General features: G+C 47.4%; 1 protein-coding gene across 1 annotated transcript in view; it reads left to right on the plus strand.

The window, feature by feature from the left end:
* The window catches only part of WASF2 (WASP family member 2), a 35,451-nt gene that overhangs the window by 874 nt on the left and 13,803 nt on the right, over positions 1–20,774 (plus strand). Inside the window, exon 2 of the mRNA XM_059729490.1 lies at positions 17,979–18,132. Coding sequence (XP_059585473.1) covers positions 18,003–18,132 — 130 coding nt within the window. The 5' untranslated portion in view covers positions 17,979–18,002. The remainder of the gene's footprint in view (positions 1–17,978; positions 18,133–20,774) is intronic.

Genomic DNA, 20,774 nt, shown 5'->3' on the forward strand with positions numbered 1-20,774 from the left:
CAGCACTCGGAGGACACGAGCCCTGAATCCCTTCGGGCCGGGGGAAGTTGCGGCACTTCCCGGCCCTCGGGCCCTGCTCTGACATCAGGGAAGTTTTCTCAAAGTTTGTGCTGCTGCCTGGGCTGGACGTGTCTCGGTGACATCCTCAGCCCCGCTCGCCCTCCCGCGCAGGGGGGGCGGCTGGCAGTTTTCGATGCCGCTTTAAAATGCCGAGAGCGGGTTTGTTTCCCGGGGTGTTAAAAGTGTTGGTGACCTGCCTGCTGCACGGCGCCCGCTATCCCAGGCATCAGAGGAGATGTTAGCAGCGAGGAGGAGCTTTTAGAAGATGTTTCTGCTGTGGACAGGGCTGTAATTTGTCAAGCCCTTTGTGCTCCTTACGCTTGTATGACATCCTTAAGAGCAGGAAGCCTTGCGAGAGGGGGGAAAAGTTGAAAGTGAAAGACGTGCCGGGGCCAGCGAAGAACAAAGGCCCTGCCTTGCAGTAGAACTGACACGAGAAATGTTACTTAATGGGCAATATTTAAGTGTGCACGCTTGCACAGTATTTGCCAAATGAGGAAGAAAAAGGGCCTAAACGTCTCACACTAGTTTGAAATGCCTGCAGAGCCGGTGCTTATTAAAAGCTGCTCACATGGACGTGTTCAGCGTTAGGATTTTCGGTTCAGCAGAAGTTCTGTGTCGAGCGCTCTGAGCGGGTTTTGTCTTGTATTTAAGTTATCCTTTTCCATTTCGTGTTTTAAACCAATCGAATTTAAACTTCAATGATATCTTTATAGTATGACTTGGAAAATCTGATCAGTTGCAGACTCGCAATCAATGCTTTACCTGGCGAGAGGACTGAGCGGGCCAGATGCTTCTGCAGATTTTATGCTTTTTTTTGAGAGAGAGAGCGAGAGTTTTTGTTGAAAATGTGAGTGGGAAAGCTGGACCTAAGGTGCAGAGGTCAACCTAATCCAGATCCCTGTGTGAGCCACCACTTGGAAGGCAGGACCTGAGTGTGTTGTCAGCAGCAGGGATTGAACCTGGGACCTCTGCATTCAAAAGCATGAGTTTTCTACTATGAGTTGTTTTTATGTGTTGGGGTTTGTTTTTAACTCCAAAGCCTTTGTTCTCCCTGCCAGGACTATAGCAGGCTCATCAACTTTAGGGTTTAACCTAGCCAAAACGAGGGTGCAAGCACCATGCTGAGTGGGTGGAAGCTACGAGAAAATAATCTTCCAGGATGAATGGACTGTACATCTTTCTGAGGCCCTGCTTCACTTTGGTTGGGGGTTTTTTATGTACGTGTGCGCCTCAGAGTAACCAGTGTGCATTACCTATCCTGAAGGGAAGACAGGGCCACCTCAGTTTTACCGCGAGGAAATTCAGCAGCATGCCTTGTCTTGATCATTTTTTAAATTTATCATGCCTGTTGTTAATTATGTGGCTAAGACCGGAGTCTGGATCCACTGGGTCCAGTACCACTTCTACTGGCCAGGGTCTTTCCAAGCACCCGCAGGTGACATGAGCAACACACCCGGCAGTTTCACCACCGCCTTTTCCTTCTGAATCTGGTGAGCGGCAGTGAATGCTTTGTCTGGGATGATGTAGTTGGGCTGGTCTTGCTTGGAGCAGGGGGTTGGACTACATGTGACCTCCTGAGCTCCCTCCCACCCCAAATTTTCTATGATTCAATGAAACTGGTAGAACCCGGGGAAGCTGAGTGGTCCTTAAAACTTCAAGGTGGACCTCCACTCACCATTCGTTTGCCCCTTGCCATGATAAGTTTTTGGTGAACTTCCTAAGCTCAAATTTGTACGGGTGTCCAGAACATTCACGATAATGGAAAACGTGCTAGAATAAGAGCTGAAGAAAAAGGCAAGCGGGCTTTGGGTAGTAGTACTGATGCAGAGTGCAGCAATGTATTTGTAGTGCTGTATTTAAAACAAAACAAAAAACAGTCTTAATAAGCAGTAGACAGCCACAAAACTATTGACGAATTTTTTGGCAAAAGGGCTGAATTAGTAGTAATGTTCTGTTGAGCCAAATTTTATACCCACATCTCTAGGAAATGTATTGTGTGCCAAATAAATACAGAAAGCATATCTTAAAGCTTACAGTTGAGAACACTTTCATGAGTAGTGACTCATTGGTCAGTGGGTCTCATTGAGAAGAAAATCCTTACACGTAATTGCTAACCCAGTTTTCTGGCATATTTTAAGTGTGACTTATTCTTCAGGGCTGGTCTAGGAGGAATTGATTCATTCACAAAGCTTGGGCAATCTTGTGGTGTAGGTGGAGACGCGAAGACTTTTAAAGCTCGTCTTTTTTAATGGCCAGCTTGGTTGATTCCAGGTCTAGTGACTTTTGAGGGTGGAGGAGGAAATCAGAGGAGATGCATAGCTTTAATGTTGCCACAAAAGTCAGGTAAGATTTTTGGTTGACAGCTTGTGGTTGGGTAGGTTTACAGTTTAAAAATTCCGTCTTTTAATGATTGTAGCTATCCTTTTCCACACGGCTTCTTGGAATCATGTTTGGTTCCTGAATTTTTTTTTATCTGAGGTTTTCAGTTCATTGTAATTAGGCATAATTTAAACTTTTAGCCCCAAGAACACAGCTAAGCAAACCACACTACAAGGAACAATCCTGCACACGTGGAAGGTGGTGGGTAGGTTAGAGGAGTCCAGTAGGTGTTTTCCCATCTCTTGGTTGCCTGTTTCAGGTAAAAGCTTTTAGATTTCCTTGGGCTTCCATTACACAGAGACTTCAGGATTCAGCAAAGCATATTTTGCTAAAGTATTTTCACGTGAGCCAAAAATGGCAAAGATAGGCTTTGGCCCTTTTTAAAATATCTTATACAGTGCCTGTACAAATGCCATTAAGTGCAAGGGGAATGCACAATGGAAAAGCTAAAACAAAAATCCATTCTGCATTTTCTCTCTCTCAGGAGACTTGATAATTTCTGTTTTTTCTTTAAGGGAGGAAGAAGGCAAATGCAGCATGGTATGTTGTATCATCAGTTATACAGTCTTGTGTACAAAACCCCTATAAAATACAGTTTGTGGCTCATTCAGTGTCCTTTATCTCTAGTTACACGAGCAAAATGCAGCTGTTCTCCAGTAGAGAAGGGACTTCTGGCCCTTTCAACCATTAGCCATCTTCTTTCTTTTAATGGAGCTGCTTGTAGGCACGAGCACTGTGCCCAGTGATAGCTCTCTGCAGGATCAGGTCACTGGTTGTGACCGCGTGCATATTAGAAGTGTACATTATAAATCTGTGCTGGAGCTGTTGATGATTAATAAGCAAATTAATGCTCAAAGCAGAACCACCCTGCTGAAGTTTACTTCCTCTCAGAGTTCTTGCAACTCGGTTTAATAGAGGGGAAAAAAATGCTTAGTGTATTTAATTTTCCAAGGGTTGAATAGCTGTTTAAATCTGACACTGCTGATCCAGTCTCAGCAGATTGTAGTGCAAAAAGAGTGTGCTAAGGTGTTTCTCTAGGTTACAGGATGGTAGTGTCACCCAGCTTTAGCCAAGATTTTTATTCCTTAGGGAGCTCTGTAGTTTTTCCTCTGGAATTAGAAGGGGCAGCACCCCTCCCAGAAAAGCCGAAATACGAGCCCGAGTCACGTTTGGTCGAGGCACGCAACATATGGGCAGTACAGCGTGTTAATCGCATCTAAACGCAGAGCGCTCTGTTGATGTCGTGGTCGAGCTTAAAAAATAGTTTCCTAAGATCCCACCCCTAATTCTTGAAATTGTAGCAAAGCTTTCCAGCGCGGTACTACTAATAACTGAGCCGCAGAGCACAGACCTGCCCCTCGCAAGGAGGGGCTCTCCCAGAGGACTTGCTGGTCTTGGGGCTTGCGGCAGAAATGGGTGTTTGCAGATATGCAAGGCGACTCTAGGCTTTTTAACTTCCCCTTGACATTTCCATATGCCCAGTCACTAGTCTTTGGCCATAGTGGTTCTGTGCCATATTTTCCGTTTCCAGTGATATTGCTGCCCTCTGAGGTGCTCGGACAGGCAGGGTTTATACGTGGTAATCATTATTGCTTGGCTATCAAAGGCCTATGCTGTTCTGTTGAGGCCCACCCGCATGCTCCCCCTCCTGTACGTGAGGTCTGCCCTGAGCCCATCATTTCGACTGCGTTTTGCAGGCATCCATTACCTGCTGTTCTGAAGGTGAGGCCCAGCCACTGTTGCTGGAGGCAGCCCGCAATACAGAATTGGATGGTAAACGTGTAAGGAGATTCCCACTAAAATGCATTGATCTACCACGTTGCTCTAAATCAAATACAAATGGGCTCTGGCTTATTTAGTTTTTGCTGGAAAGCATCTAACTACAGCTGAGCTTTTCCGATAGGCCGTTTGGTATAGCCAGGTAGTCATCATCATGGAAGGTGCTGATTTAGTGCAGGGAAACATGTCATTTCCCTGCTGGATGGCAATACATTTGCTCGAACAATTCCTTTGTGAAATGAAGGACCTTCTTTTTCTCTGCACAGATTGATTTGCGATGGAAATGTCCTTTCTCCAGGGCAGGTGGTTACGGTGCAGGACTGCAACCAAGATTTAGCTTCTGGGCTTAGCAACTGGCTCTCCACGTGACTTTAGACAAGTCGCTTAACTCTTCTTTGCCTCTACCTCCCTGTCTGTAAAAACTGAGCTAATGGTTCTTGCCTTCCTTTTTTCCAACGCAAAATGAAGGAGAAGGACAGAATGTACGAGCAGTTAATATTGTTTGGAGAATGCTGAGGGCTGCCAGCCCATGGTGCCTTGGACAGGCCAAACTGTAGAAGGGGCGGTAAATACCCAGAGAGATGCAAGGTTCTTTGGGTAAATATGGTATCTTTTATTAGACCAACTAAATGGCTGGAAAAATTGTTCTTTGTAGGCTTTTGGGCACAAACACCCTTCTTCAGGCATGGGGAGATGCAAAGAGTTTTCAGATGGTGAATGTGGGGTGGGGAGAGGAAGCAGGAAGCAGGCTCCTTGCAGGCCCTTGCCTGCTTTCCCTTCCACGAGAGCACTCAAAAGGAAAGAACAACTCCAGACTGTGTTTGGTCCTGAATCTCCCACAATCGGGCTGTTTAGAATTGCTAATGGAAACCTCAGTTCTATTCTGCGATGGCCAGTGGGGCTGATGTCACTGATTTCATAGCAGCCCTGCATAAATTGTTTGCATGCTCTAGGGTCTGGCTAAGCACTTTGTTGGCCTATTATATTACGACCAACAGGCTGGAGTGTGTTTAATTTCTTGTGTTTTCCTCTCTCGGTAATTGCCTTTTTCTACTTCTCAGAGTCCTGCTTTAAGTCTCCGTCTAGCAAAGTTCTTTTCTATTGCTTGGAGGAATGAATGGTGCTTTCCTTTCAGGCAGCTCTGCACTGAAGGGCTTTAAGTGGCATTCAGAGGAGGCTATCAGCCACAATAGCCGCTGTATTGGTGTAGCTGTACTTTCATGCATGGAGTGCAAAAAATAGGACTTAATTGAGAGGGAGGGGGAACGGCAACCCCGGCTGAATGGATGGGTGAAAGTGCCACGACCACCCCTTAGCCCAGCAAACTGTCACTTGAGTCGTTGCCAGAGCAGAAGTGAGAGTCCCCTTCTCATACACCCTGCTTTTGTGTGGTGTAAGAGAGCCCACACTCTCCCAGTTTGGGCTTTACAGCTGCAGAAAAGCAGAGAAGCATGCCCACGCCCAAATCCTGTCCTAACAATACCAGCAGCTGCCTGTCTGATCCTTTGCAGGAGAAAGGCACTGTTGCCATAAACACAGCTTGTGTAAAACCTTTACCTTCTGTCTGGGACAGCGTGAAATAACTGGCCACTTCCTCTGTGGAGGCTAAATTAAAAACCCTGTAATCAGCCTATTTGTACAGAAGAGCAGTTTGGTCTCTTGAGAATTCAACATTATGTCATGAACATTGCTTCTGGGGTCTGGCTTTACATGAGAGATCTCGGTGAAGCGGCTGTAGGTGATGGAACGTGTGGCAGGTGTTGAACACACGCCGGAAGATTTGTATTGGGAGCAGCCCTGATAAATCTAGTCTCTGTTCCTCATGAAAATACCAGTTCTAGCAAATCATGGTTTCAAGTCTTTAAAAAAAAAAAAGCTCTGACTCTTTAGGGTTGAAGACCCAGAACTTGGAGTAGAGGAGGGTGTACTTAGCATTGAGTCTTGGCCCACGCAAAACTTGAACAAACAGTTTATCCCAATGCCAACTGGAGAGTCCCCAGCCATTTCCCTTGAGTCCTAATCACTGCTCATCATCACCCGTGCGATCCCCACCCTTCCAGTCCAGAAAAGCCTGATTAAAACAGCTGGCTTTGCCAACATTGTCCAGAGGCCATCGAGCCTGGATTCGCAGAAACCAAGGGAGGAAACGAGTTCCAAAATCACGGTCTGTATTAAGGTTCAACCAGTGGTTAGAATAGGAGACCAGCCCCTGCCTTTGTTTTCATCACCACCACCACAGTAAAACCTTACATTTGCAAACTCGTGGTAAAACCCTTGTGAGGGTGAGGCCCTTGGGTGTGTCACCTTGCACAGGAGTGATGAACCATCTCTGGGAATTCATCTTCAGTTGGCTGATTTGAGCAAGCAAAGTGTATTGTGTAGCAGAGGCAAGGCCTCAGTTTAGCAGCATGGTCCTTCAGGATGCGTCCTTCTAGTCTTTTTTAGCTGCTGACGGTATTGGTTGTTTTCTGGAAACAGTAGAGGACTCTCATCTCTGCTGTCCTGCCTAGCATCTTCGCATTGCCCTTCACAGTAAAACACACCCAGATGGCTAAAGTTGTTTGAGATGGCTGCTGTATTGCTATCTGGTTTCCAAATTCTTTAAGATTTTGGAATATGAGAGTTTCCCTTTAACAGTGCATTAGTCTAAATATATTCCATGCATTTCACTATTAATTTAGCTGTCCCTGCGGGATGGCAGAGGGTATCTGACTTCACTTGTTCCTCAGTTTGAAGATGCTATCCTAGTCCAGGCAAGGTTCTTTGGGTAAATGTGATGTCTTTTTATTAGACCAACTAAATAGTTGGAAAAATTGCTCTTTGCAAGCTTTTGGGTACAAGCACCCTACTTAATCCATAAGCTTAAACTGGTAACGATTCCTATAAAGGGTGACTGAGCAAAGCATAACTTGAGCAGATACTGGAAGTGAATGTAATGGGTTGTGAGGACCTGGGAGGTGTTAACACCCAAGCAAGGGAAAAATTGTCTGCCTCAGTGCAAAGAGTTGAGGGTAGGGATATTGAGAATAGAGACCATTTAAACTTGGTCAGTGGGTCATAGTTTCACAGTTGGTCGGGTCGGAAGGGACCTGAGGAGATCTAGTCCGACCCCCTGCCGTGGCAGGAAAGAGTACCGGGGCCAAATGACCCCGGCCAGATGTTCGTCCAGCCTCCTTTTAAAGACACCCAGGGTAGGTGCTAGCAGCACTGCTTTTGGAAGTTGGTTCCAGGTCCTAGCCGCCCTAGCGCCTCCTGATGTCTAGCCTGAAACTACCCTCCGCTACCTTGTGTCCGTTGTTTCTTGTAACTCCTGGGATTGCTCAGGGGAACAGGGACTCCCCCAATGCCTGCTGGTCCCCCTTGACTAGTTTGTAGACTGCCACTAGATCCCCTCTCAGCCTTCTCTTGTGGAGGCTGAACAGGTTCAGGTCCCGTTGCCTCTCCTCGTAGGGCCTTCCCTGCTGACCCCTGACCATGCGGGTGGCCTCCTCTGGACCCTCTCCATATTGGCCACATCCCTCCTGAAGTGCGGCGCCCAGAACTGGACGTAGTACTCCAGCTGTGGCCTGACCAGTGCTGCATAGAGGGGGAGGATCACCTCCTTGGACCTGCTCGAGATGCATCTGTGGATGCACGGCAAGGTGCGGTTTGGCCTTCCTGACCGCGTCCTCACACTGTCGGCCCATGTTCATTGTGGCATCAATGATGAGTCCAAGATCCTTTTCTGTCTCGACACTGGCGAGAAGGGAGTTCCCCAGCCTGCAGGTGTGCCGCTGGTTCTTCCTCCCCAGGTGCAGCACCTTGCACTTGTCAGTGTTGAACCCCATCCTGTTCTCATCCGCCCACCCCTGTAACCTGTCTAGATGTGCTTGCAGCCTGTTCCTTCCTACTAGCGTACCCACTTCACCCCACATCTTAGTGTCATCTGCAAACTTGAACAGGGTCCTTTCTACCCCCTCGCCCAAGTCACTGATGATGTTGAATAGTGCGGGCCCGAGGACCGAGCCCTGGGGAACCCCACTGCCCACATCCCTCCAGGTCGAATAAGACCCGTCCACCACCACCCTCTAGGTGCGGCCCTCCAGCCAGTTAGTGACCCATCTAACCGTGTAGGCATCAACACCACTGTCTCCTAGTTTCTTACTGAGAATGGGGTGAGAGACCGTGTCGAAGGCCCTCCTGAAGTCCAGAAAGACTATATCCACTGCAACACCTGCATCCAAGGACTTGGTGACCTGGTCATAGAAGGCCCCCAGGTTGGTTTGACAAGACCTGCCCCAGTGAACCCATGCTGGTTGCCCCTGAGCATCACCTCCCCTGCCGGCCCTTCCTGGACATGCGCCAGGATGATTCTTTCGAAAAGCTTCCCCAGGACCGAGGTAAAACTCATGGGTCTATAGTTCCCTGGGTCCTCCTTCCTCCCTTTTTTGAAGATGGGGACCATGGCTGGTATGTAGTCTAACCTACTCCTCCCAACTGGGGAAAGCTTTTACTGTCGGGAATCTCCCAAAAGAAGTCATCGCCCCATTATTTGCTGCCTTGCTAAATTCCAGGCTTTCCAAGAGGATGGCAGCCCTTCTCTTCCTCTCCTTCCACAGCTCTCGGGTGTTGTTAGCTTGGAGAGAGACAAGATAGGACTACGCATGGTAGTAGAGCTAAGCAGGTGTCTGAAAGTCTGGGGCCCTTTTGCAGAAGAGCAAATGCTGAGTTTGTAATGGCTCCTATCATTGGTCTCTCACCTGACATCTTTACGCTTTCTTCGGCTTTTAGTCTTGCAATCTAATAAATGTCTTGTGTATTAATTTTTTTCTTAATTGCAATAAACCTGCTTCCTCTTTGGACATTACCTAGACGTTCTTCACAAACTGTTTCAACTTGGATGAGCCTCCAAAACTGTTGATGATGAGAATCCCAACAGATATAAATAACACTTAAGAAAAAGACATCAACTCCCTCATTTTGCAATGTCAAAGTTTAACTTAAAATATTAACATTGCAAAGATTAATTTAAGATATTAAAACTGTTCAGGCAAGAATACATGTACATATTGTAATTACTTCCTTTTCTTACAATTAAAGTAATTGGATTATATTTAATGAGCTATTTACATTTAATAATTAAGAAAAGACTTATCTTTCCAGTATTCCCCAAGTGCAGCAGAAGGGTGGGGGCACTCATTGCTGTGATATAATTATCTAGGCGTGAGTGGAAAATGAAAGAGCAGTTGAGCTGTATGGTTTCAAATGAGAAATCAGAGGGGTTTTTGTGGGGAAGTATGTCTCAAAATCTGTCTCGGCTTCAAGAGTAAGTCATTTTTATATTTTTTTAGAAAGCCTGTTCTTCTCAGTGTCCTGTTCTATCCTGAATCCATGCCAGAGCGATGGGAGAGTGGCACTTCAGAACAGCACAGTGAATGTTTCATTACAGATAAACGGGAGCCCCTTTTCCTGTTGGAGAGGGGGCACGAGAGAGGAGGAAAACATGCTATCCTCATTAGCGCCGATTCAGCTGGGGAATGAGCTCTTTAGTGGCGCATGCCTTAGCGGACGTGCACCATTTGCAGATCTTTGCCTGTGCTTCTGCGCAGGCATTTGTGCAAGAGTGTCATGGAGCTGGGGTATTGATAGTTGTGAAATAGAAATAAAGTTAATCAAGTAGCTAATTGAAAATGTGTTGCCTAGAAAATGAATAATTGAAGTGAACCGAGTGCTGGTAGACAGTGCTAGTATAGAGCCCTGGAGACTGAGGTCTCCTGTGTTACCCAGAGCTGTGGTGCTGCAGGCGTAGCAACAGAGTGAACTTCAGCCCTGACCAGCTCTTGGGCTGAGAGCAATCATCTTCTTGGCCCATTCAGTCCCTGGTCTGTCTCCTGAGGTTTGTCACAGAAGCCAAATGTGGCGCTAGTCGCTCTCCTGAGGGCAGATCTACTAGGAATGCATCAAGACTAAATCATTTAATATATGTCCTTGAACACCCATCAGATGCAAATAATATTAAGTTCAGATCTGGGCAAAATGCAACTCAAACCTGCAAGATTCTCGAGCCTCCTGCCGGTCCTTGTTCAGTCTTTCCCCCACATAATTGTAATATCTGAGCATCCGAGGTGGTACTTCTCCTTTTGGTTGAAACGGTCTAAATGTACCTGCAGTATCTGGACCTAGCAATTCTGTTTTGTGGTGTCACTAGTGACCTTGCTCCCTTTGCAAAACTGGGGAGAGACTTAAAAACTCCTTTGCTGGTTTCCCCTGGACAACAGCAAAGAGCTTTTGTTGCTCAGTAGCCAAATCTCCCTCTCCTGGTCTGCTGTGCCAGGGACCTTGAAACCTTCCTCCTTTGAGTTCCTGCAAGAATTAAAAACCGCTTTCACCGCTGGCTCTCTCTTCTGAAAAATCAAACATTTGTGACAGCTGTTCTTAATTGTGCCTAACTGGCTTTCTCTGGTCACTCCCCTTTAGAGATTCATTTAACTGCATCAGTTCTGTCTGTTATTATTTCAAGGGCCAGAGTCACCAAGTGACTTTTTTTTTTAAACTTATTTTCTAACAAAATGAATGAAAAATAGGATTCTGGTCTCACAAGTGCCCGGGTGGAAATGCCATCTCTCTCTGTGTAGAGCTGACCCAGCTCCGAGGGAATAAGCTGCCTTCTAGTCTGGCTCGCTCAACATCAGCAGAGCTGATAAGTAAAAAGCCAAATTCTCGGTCACAACTGGGCGATCCCCTTGAAGGCAATAAGTGCTGAGGATGCATAAGCCAGAAAAAAACCTAGCTTGGCTTTCAGATTCCTTTTATGGGTTTGCGGAGCTGGCAGTTTCAAAAGGGAGGGCTAAAAATCCAAGATGTCACTTTGGAAACAGAGCAAACCGGATTTGGGAGACAGTCAATCCAGGGCCCCTGATGGAGTTGCTTGTCTGCTGCACCTGGATTTGAGCTCGCAGTAAGCCTCCGCGCCTGTTCTTACCCCCCTGCTCTCAGCCAGCCTCTCTCCAGCACTGCCTTCATCCCTTTTCTGAATTTCCTGAACCGGTGATGGAGGTGCCCCCCACCCCCCGCATAACCATGTTTGTACATCTTCAGGGCAGTTATCTGATTGGGGCAGACCTTGGATCTTGCTCCAGGGAAGCTTTTGTGTGGTGGCAGGTGAGTGGAAGGACTGGACCGACCTTTCGGTACCTAATGAGCTGTGAGCACCGGCGGAGGATGCTATCCCCTGCACAGGGGACTTGCCCACACAAACCCCCCCGAGGCTGGTGGACCTCTGTGAAAGGAAGCAGCCCCGCAGCTGCCCTTCACCGCTGACTCTTGCTCAGCTGCTGGCAGGCTCAGCCGCTAATGACAGATGAGCCCGTGACGTGGTTTTGGGAATGAGTACTTGTTACAGCTGGCGGAACGGAATAGTTTGTGGCATCACATGGCAGTTTGCTCTATAATTTCATTCCTTATTGCTCAGATGCAGTACTGATTGCTAGGTCTCTCCTCTCTTCGCATGTAACAACAGCATTGCTGATTGCTTCATCCTACTCCTCTAGCCACATTGTGCACTTGGATCCAGCCCTGAGCGCTCGGCACAGTCTTCTGCTGAATTTTGCGGGTTCTCCCCCCTCCCCTCCTCCCTCCAGTCTTCCTGTGCGTGTGGCTGCTGCTGGGTTTTTTTGCTAGCCTTTGGGGGTTACATAAAAGCCTGTCTCTCTCTGGCCATTACAGCTAGATGGGGGAGCAGTGACTGCTGAGAGAAGCTTGAAATTTAAAGCAGTGTTGTGATAGGCATTAGAAAGAACAGTCAGCCTGTGCTGGCAGGCCACTGAGCAAGGCTCGTTTCATACTGATGGGAATTTCAGATCTGATTATCTCCTTCCTCCCTCATTCCCAAACCTGCTGGTGTGTCTAATCCACCAGTGGGTACTCCCAAAGGCAACTCTCCGAGGAGCTTAGCTGAAGGCCACTTCCTCTTTGCTGGGCTTTTTTTTTTTTTGTGTGTGCATGTCCAAGAAGAGGGTTTGTCACCACCCTGCTGCAGAGACTTTAATTAGATAGTTAGGGGAAGGCTAGCAGTGACCCCGACGCACTGAAAATGCAGATTCCTCAAAAAGTGCCGGGTCCACCCCAGGTGCTTTGTGCTCCAGCAGACATCGTGGCAGACGAGATTACGGCTGGTGCTCAAATTTCTGTGCGGATGGTCCCTCATCGAAGAGAGGTCACTTCTCACACTAACTGACTGTGGGGAATTAGATTGGTAACTCCCATTAATGCTATGCTAGTCGCTCAGTGACAAAACAGCTCCCCAAATCTTCCAGGCAACACGGCAAAGTGGATTTGTGCAGTAATTTTTGCGCGCGCGGCTTGTACGTGACTTGCTTTTAGCCCTTCTCCCTCCTCTGCACCATGGTGATGACCACAGCATCCGAGCTCTCCGCTGCCAAGTGGTGGTATTTTTCCATACCCCAGCTGCGTGGTAGATGGATTCGGTCTGGCTTGTTTCACCGACTTCCTTTTGTTGACACAATTCCCGGAGGAAAGGTGATGGTTAACCTGGCGGGTCACTGCAGTGCATCTTAACATTTTCTAATCAAATCATCTCCCTTATTGCTCTCAACAGTTGTTCATTCTCAAGATTTCACTGTCCCAGCTCTATTTTTAATGGCCACAAATAGGGGTGTAGCTTTACCCCAAGGGCTTGTAGAGAGGCAGCATCCATAAAGCAGCCCTGTTTGAATTCAAGCCACAGTGCTGCAGTTCCTGTGAAATCCTCTGTAGCAGAGCCCTGTCTATAGGATTTGTGAGTACCAGTCGGCAAGTACACACGGACCAGAAATCTTGGTAGGAAGATGCTCTTCCTCATTTAAGCATGCTTTATAGGCAGCGTGGTGGAATAGGAGTTGCATTTCTCCCTCGGCCGCTTTAACTAGCTAATGACAGGAAATCAGCTGTGTTTCAAAAAAAACCCAAACAGATCAAGTCAGCCCAGAATTAAAGAGCCAAAAGAATTGAAGGAGAAGACTTGGTTGCTAAGAAGGGGAAGTTGCAGATTGGCAGGGTACGGTGAAGAAGAGGGCCACCTCTCCAGCTACGGAGAAAAGCAAGGGGGATAAGGCTGGAGTGAGCAAGGAAGGGAATTACTGTGAGGGCCAGCTCATAGTGAGCTTTGAAAATGAAATGATGGGGCTGGGTGGGAGACCGGTAGGGATCCATGGGTGGTAAATGAGTTTCCCAGAGCAGAGCTGTTTGCTGCTCCGCTCTGCAAATTTTTAGGAAGAGCAGTGGGTAGTGCAGTCAAGCAAAAATGGCCCCGAGCAGAGCAGGAGAGAGACAAAGCTCACAGCTCCGGTGCAGTTCAGCCTCTAGTCTCCCTGCTTTTTGTGGTCGTTCAGAAAAAGCCTCGTCTCTGGGTTTAACCCAGTCGTGTGCCCTCTTGTGGGGCCTGAAAAAATACCGTTTTCCATTATCAAGTGGGTGGCGATTTCACCACGTGAAAGGATCTTAGTCACCGATTGCTTAAAAAAATTTTTTTAAAGTAATTTTTTAGCATTGCTTCTGTTGCAGTTTTGAAGATGGCCTTCCAAATGTAAACTGAGGCAGTGTTTCCTGTGGATTTGGGCAGACAAGTATCAGGGCCCCCATTTAAAACCAAACCAGCAGCAGTCCAGCACTCCAGATAGATTGCCCATTTAATATCGCTGCTCAAAGAAGCGACGAGCAGCATCTGGGACGCTGGGATTGTTCCTAGATGTGGTTGGTGCTGTGTCTTTGTACTCTTTCCAATATCCTGTAGCCGTCTCTGGCTCCAAAGCATGTTGTGTCCCTGGAGATGATGCCTCATTACTTTAGGTATCCCACCACGACTCATATCACAACCGGGAGGGTGCGGGTGCTTTAGATCCATAAAGCATTCTCGTTGTGGGTTTCTGCAGTACAGCACACACCTGAAAACCGTGGCATTTAAACAGAACCAACACTAAGACTCTTAAAAACAAAAGCACACCCTGCTTTTCAGCAGCGCTTTGGCATCTCAACCTTGTTTAATTGGTTTGACTCAAGATATCTAAATCCATACATAATACACGGGCTGAAACATTTACTTGACACCTGCTAATGCCTGACAACTAATCCTACTAGCCAGGGTTGGAAATAGCTGCGCTGTCATGCTCCTGCAGTTTAAAGGGAAAAAAGCAGTTCTTTGTGTCCTGAATGCATTGGTAGCATCTTGTTAATCAGTTTTCTCTCCTAATGACTTTTTTAAAAATAAAACGTAATAGTAGGTTCTCACTCTTATTTGAACTTTCCTTTCCTGGTTACGCCCCGCTGTCTCTCTTTTTTTTTTGTTAGACATCATGTTGTATTTATCCTTGCCCTGTCTGCAGCGTATTCTTTCTTTCTTACTCCACCCTCTAATATTGTCCTTTCTTTACGTGTAGTTTCTACCTTCTCTTCTCCTTCCAACTTCCCCAGAATCCCTCTCTCCATATACACCCGTCTTCCCTTTTTTCCAGTCAAATTTATCAATCTCTTCCTCCCACCTACTTGCACATCAGGCTTGAAAATTGTATAAAATGGGTTATGCATTTACATTTTCACAGACCTGCCTTTTGCATATGGGCTTCTGCTCCAGCCAGGAGAGCACGCACACACCAGCAGCCTCTCTCTGCCCGAAGAAGGGTGCCTGTTTCCAAAAGCTTGCAAAGAACAATTTTTTTTCCAACTCTTTAGCTGCTCTAATAAAAGATACCACATCTGCCTAAAGAGCTTTGTCTGCCTATGTCTGTAGACCAACACGGCTACAACCAACACCCCTGATAAGATGGGTTTAGCCTTTGGTTATTACATATTACTCAGAGACCGATATGGCAGATAAGGGGGTTCCCAGTGTCGCAGGCAGTATCTGGGGGAGGAGGGAAGAGCCACCTCTTCCCAGAGCTGGTGGGGAAGTGGGAGGGAGCAACCACTACAACAGCTCCAAGGTCCCGGTTTCCATTCCAGTCGCTCTGATGTCTGATTATGCTGAAGCCCCTGGTGTTTTGATCCTGTTGAAAGAGAAAACTTTAATTTTTTTTACAACCTCCCTTCCTGCAACTGCAGGGGACATTTGTGCAGCCCTGCAATCCTTTCTATGCCCATCCTCCTTTCCCCACCCCCCTCCCATTTTTCTTCTCCTTTTGAGTGCTCTACCACCCACTTCTGCAGTTCTGCTATTTGTTCCCCGTTTTCTCCCCCCGCCAAGTTTTTTTCCCCAACAGCAGCAGAATGAAGTTGATCTCATTCTTGTCAGCTTCGGTGCTGGCTCCGGGACTCAGGATGGCAGCAATGGAAGCTGACAAGCCTGCTGCAGCCTGGGGAAAGCGAGCGGCATTAGGGGCTCCAGGGCTGCCTATTAACTGAAGCACTCTTTTTAATTTTTTTTTTTTTTTTGCCTTCCAAGGCAACAATAGAAAAGCTGTCTTCTCAATCACAGGGGCTAAAAACCGAATTTTGCAGCCTGCGTAGTGGGCGTATGGAGCGCTGTGCCCCCTGCCTTCTCATTTGGGTCGGGTCTTGTGCAGCGGGGTTGGCAGGTGCACCTCTGTAGTGTGGACAGTGCTGCGCCAGGGTAACAAATGGGTCTAGCCGGTGCTGGGTACTTCGGTTTCTCACCCCTCGGTGCAGATTAGGCCTTGCCAACGCGTGGTGTACTCAAGGTAGCAGCTCCTAACAGATCACCGTTGGTCCCCTGCTCTCGTCTCTCGTGACATGTGCTCTTGGATTAGCAGCATGGTAATCCCTTATCCTGACCGGGCCATTGACGGGCGTGGTTGCCACCATCTCTCTCTCTCCTTTATTCTGTCTTTTCTTTGGTCTCTTTCTCTGCACTTTTCCTGTTCATTCATTCTCTGGCTGTCTCATTTCTGATGGCTGCTCCACGCATCAGAAGGTCTCATACCGTTGTAGGTGGGTGGGATGTCCAGAGATAGCTCTTTGAGGTCAGGGCGCACATGCTCTCATGCTTGAATTTTAAATAAAATACAGGGGATTCAGAATGAGCAATGCAAGTCCTTCTGTAGTTTACTTGGTACTTAAATATTGCAGCAGGTGTGGGCGACTTTAGCAGCACCCAGGCACAGCAATTCCCAGTGGCAAGACCTCAGACCTCTTACTAAAACCTCTTGCTTTTCTTGGGTTAGAGTCGGATGGTCCTTACTGCCTCTTGGTGAAGTTTTCGGGGTCTCGGCATTTTCCGTTACACCGGGACAAGTAAACCAAATGACCTGCCCACCGCAGAGTTCAGCGGTGCTGTTAGATGGCAAACCGCACGGGTCCGTACCAGAGGTTTCTGCGTACCTGGCACATCTGCAGGGCTCTGGACCTCGAACTCCTCTGCCTTAACGCATTAAATTTAGAAATTCAGAATCTGGCTTGTGAGGTAATTAGCAAGAGATAATACCCACTCCTTCCTCTTAACACCCTGATAGAAAAGCATCCAGGAAGGACTCCTGGACCTCAGAGATAAGCTGCCAGCTGCCACAGAGACTATCAAAGGGTGGCTCAAAGTCAAGAGCAAACAGCTGATGATTTTTTTTTTATGGTTCTTGGTTTGTTGCTGTGGGTGACAGGAAGCCATGTTCCCCAAGCTGTTAGCTTCCTGTTTTATTTTTACACCCAATGTGAGCAGATCAGCATACCCAGTACAAAGGGAGTAGCCTGCATCTGTAAGGCTCTTCCTCCTCTGACCTGAAAAAGAGATTTTTTTTATCTGAAATACATTGAGAACTTGGGAGTACATTTGCTTTTGCTTGGTTTGAAGATGCTTGGAGATGTAGCTAAATACTCATCAGAGCCCCATTTCCTCGGGAGTGAAGTTTCATTCTCTCTTTTGGGAATGGGGTTGATGTGAGAGAGGCCAGTTACCTCCACGACTGACTGTGCTTGCTGGAAATCTTGCTGTTAGGAAGCACTGGGAGGGAACAGGCAGGCGCAGAAAACCACTTTCTGCAGTGCAACTCTCCTAAGTCCTTGCGGTCCATAAATTGTCAAACGCGCTGGAAGTCGGGGTTGGAAGCGCAGTGTGTCTGCTGCAAGAAATCGAGGTTCATATTCCCCTTCCCTCCCCGCCCCCAGAGTTGGGCTCCAGCCCCGAGTCCTTACAAGGCTACCAGTTAGGATCAGCTATTGAAACACTAAAACAATGGTTCAGTATAAACCTAGGCCCCAAAGGGAGTTTCCAAGGGAAGAGGGGCACAGCCTACAGGATAAAGAACAGTCACCAGAAAGTTTCCTGGTCAGCTGCAAGCATTTCCTGTTGTCTCGGGAGAGCTCTCACTGCCTGCGCTGCCCTTGAGGAAGGAGGGACTGGATACGACCATGGGCTTGGTGTGTAATATGTGCTTAAGGTCTGCCAGCCCTCTGGGCGAGACAATGGCTGAGTTGCAGCAAAGGTTCTGGCGCTGTCGTCAGACGTTCACCGGCTTTGGTGCAGGAACGAGCCTGTCCGCAGGAAGGGTGCAGCGGCAGTTGTGTAAACAGCTCCTTGCTCAGCAAAGGTGGGTAGTTTTCCACTGCCGCCCGCACACCTGAGCCAGCAGGTCTCAGCGGCTCCCCTGCAAGCCGCAGAACAGCGGGATCTTTCTTTTCGAAGAACCAGTTTTATAAGAGCAGGGAGGGGAAAAGCAGGCTTATAAATAAAGCCATTTCAGAGCAGGAAAAGCGAGTGCCATGGGCCTGGTGTGCCTGGAATTTGCAGTTGAGTAATCCTTTCCTGTTTCTTTTTTGGGTTGTTTTTCATCTTTCAGAGCACTGCCTGAAGCGGGTCCACCATGCCGTTAGTAACGAGGAACATCGAGCCAAGGCACCTGTGCCGTCAGACGTTGCCTAGCGTTAGAAGCGAGCTGGAATGCATGACCAACATCACCCTGGCAAATGTCATCCGACAGCTGGGCAGCCTGAGTGAGTACCATGGCGAGCCTGTGCCTTGCCCTCAGGAGCTGTTAGCGCTCTTTATTTAGCTCCCTCCCTCCTCTTGCGTTCCTGCTTCTCCCCCAACTGCCCTCCCTGGGTAATGCTAAAATCTTCTCCCAAAGAAATCAGCCGCTTGTTTCTTCTACTTCTCCCACCACTTCCCCACCCAAGAGAGAACGGGAGGGGAGGAGATTCAGGGACTGCAGCAGAATTGCAGATGGAAGGATGGCGCGCCATTCAGGCTTGTGAAATGGGAGGCTCTCCGAGCAGCCAGTATCTTGCATCGGAGAATGTGCCTGTAATTGCACGCACTATTAAATGTAGCTAGACTGTGTTAAATCTACAGTGTGGCAGTAGCCTCTTATTTTTAATGAAAGGTAATCAAAACACATAGGCAGAATCCAGCCTGTCTGCCTGCAGTACGTTTATTGCCTCACAAGCCCCAAAGTCGCCACTTCAAACTAAGAATTGCCTCCGGGGCATTGGAGTTTGCAGGCTACACGGACGAACGACAACACAAATCATAACCACGGCTGGTTTGGCTCTCCAGCGAGCTGACCGATAGCCTTTCAATGGGCAGAGTGAAAACGCGGGCCTAAGCTTTATAATAAAAATAAATGGTAAGAGCCATTGTGTCTGCAGTTGGCCTTGCAGTGTGTCTGCTACTAAAAATGTCTACATAGTCACAGACACGATCAGTCTGTTTCCACCCCTCATCATCCACTTGTTCGATCCAACACCAGGGAAGGTCCTGTAGTTATTAGGGTTCTCTGAAAAAACACCCTGTGAGAGTGTGACATGAGGGATCAGGCAGTAAATCTGTGCAAATCTCAAATGCAGAGTGACAGAGCTAATCCAGGTCCAAGAGGCATGCGGCGGGTAAGTGTGACAAGCACCGGGGAGATCCCTGAGGTTTAGACCTTCTTCGTGCATCTCAGCTATTCAAAGCATCTCTCTGCGAGTCTCATCAGAGACAGCAAAGTGCTGGAAGCCAAATTGCAGCCTGGTTCCTTTATCAGGAAGGTACCGAGGGAGCCTGGCTCTGGGGGTTGGAGAGTGGAAGCTGCTGGACCAATTGCAGATACAACGAGGAGAGTGCTGTAGGGGAAACGCAGAGAGAGCACACAGAGGCAGCAATACTTGGGTGTATCACTGAGTTTGAGGGGAACAAAGAAGGAGGAACTAGCATCTCCTAAGCCCTGCTCTAGGGCTTAAGATGATACTTTTAAATAAGATATTTGGTCTGATCGCTGCGGGTTGTTTGTACCCAAGTGATCGTCTTCTAGTTGTCAGCATACTGCTTCCTCATGCCTTGCATACCCGAGTAATCAAGGGTGGGTTCAGGAAGTGACAACAGACCTGTCATATAATCAGCTGTGCCTATCACCCCGCTAACTTGTTTACAAAGACACACACGCAAAACCTGTACAGTATTCATAATGCAGTAACTTCGTTACTATCACAGCCATTGCACGTGTCATCTTCGTATTTTTGTCAGGTCCGTGATGTTGTAGAAGCAAGAAATAGAGAAGACCTATGAAATCAGTCTGTCTTCCTGCCAGTACACTATAAAGATCATTTCAGAAGTTATATTTTTTGCAGTAAAAGCGACTGAGCAGCTGACGCAATGAAAGCTGGCCCGTCCCCCCCTCAAAATTGCACGAAATATGAAAGTGTGTACTGGAGCTTTCTTATATGATATCCCTATATGGATGCAGTTTTGCAAATATAGGAATAAACATACCCCCAAACACGCAGACCAGCGCATGTGGTACCACATACTATGTTTCGAGTGTCATTTTCACCATTGTAAAACGAATATTTAGGTTTTTTCCAACATCTGCAGCCTTTCCCTTGTGAAATTTAAAGAGGCATTCCTGCTCTCGTTAAAACGGAAAGCAAATTGCAACTTTTTTGATGTTTGTTTGTTTTTTGTTTTGCTGTGAGGTGTGTCAAATTACGCTATAGGTAAGCCTTGCCTGTGCTATTCTGACATCCTTTGCAAAAATGTATGACCTCCTCTTACAACGAGGTAGCATAGAGAGGATGCTTCACAAAAGGCAATTATGATGAGCTCTCCCTGACTCCTGGGTCTGAGAGAACAAATACTCTCCTCTGAGTTAGCACAGGGAGGAGACGGTGTCCCTGCATAAAACTTCATATACAGTGGGAGGAGAATCATATTTTAAGCAACTTGCATAGAAACCCCAGGTGCGGGCTGACTTTGAGGATCCACATTGAACACACCCCTTAAAATGCACTTGTCATTTTACCCACGTGGTTTGTTGCATGAGGGGCTGAATTTTTTTTTTTTAAAGAGCCTGAAGTTGGGCTCCAAAATCTTTATTTAATAGTTTCTGGAGTGTGTGATGGGATTTTCATCAGTACTCAGCACTTGACAGTTGCCAGTGACTTCAGGGGGGAAGCTCGTGGCTATTCAGTGCTCTTTAAAAATCAGACTGCTTATTAGCAGCTTACCTCTGGACTTCTGTTTTGCCAGTCTTAGCAGGAAATGTTTAGAGACTTACGGTGCTGCTTCTGATGGTGGAGCAGTTGGGCAGCAGGTGTGACTAAATCATTAATAACCAATGCTCTGGTTTGATCTCCCCGCCCCCATTAGGTAGTACTTG

The sequence above is a fragment of the Alligator mississippiensis genome, chromosome 6 (assembly GCF_030867095.1).
Source record: "Alligator mississippiensis isolate rAllMis1 chromosome 6, rAllMis1, whole genome shotgun sequence".
NCBI lineage: Eukaryota > Metazoa > Chordata > Crocodylia > Alligatoridae > Alligator > Alligator mississippiensis.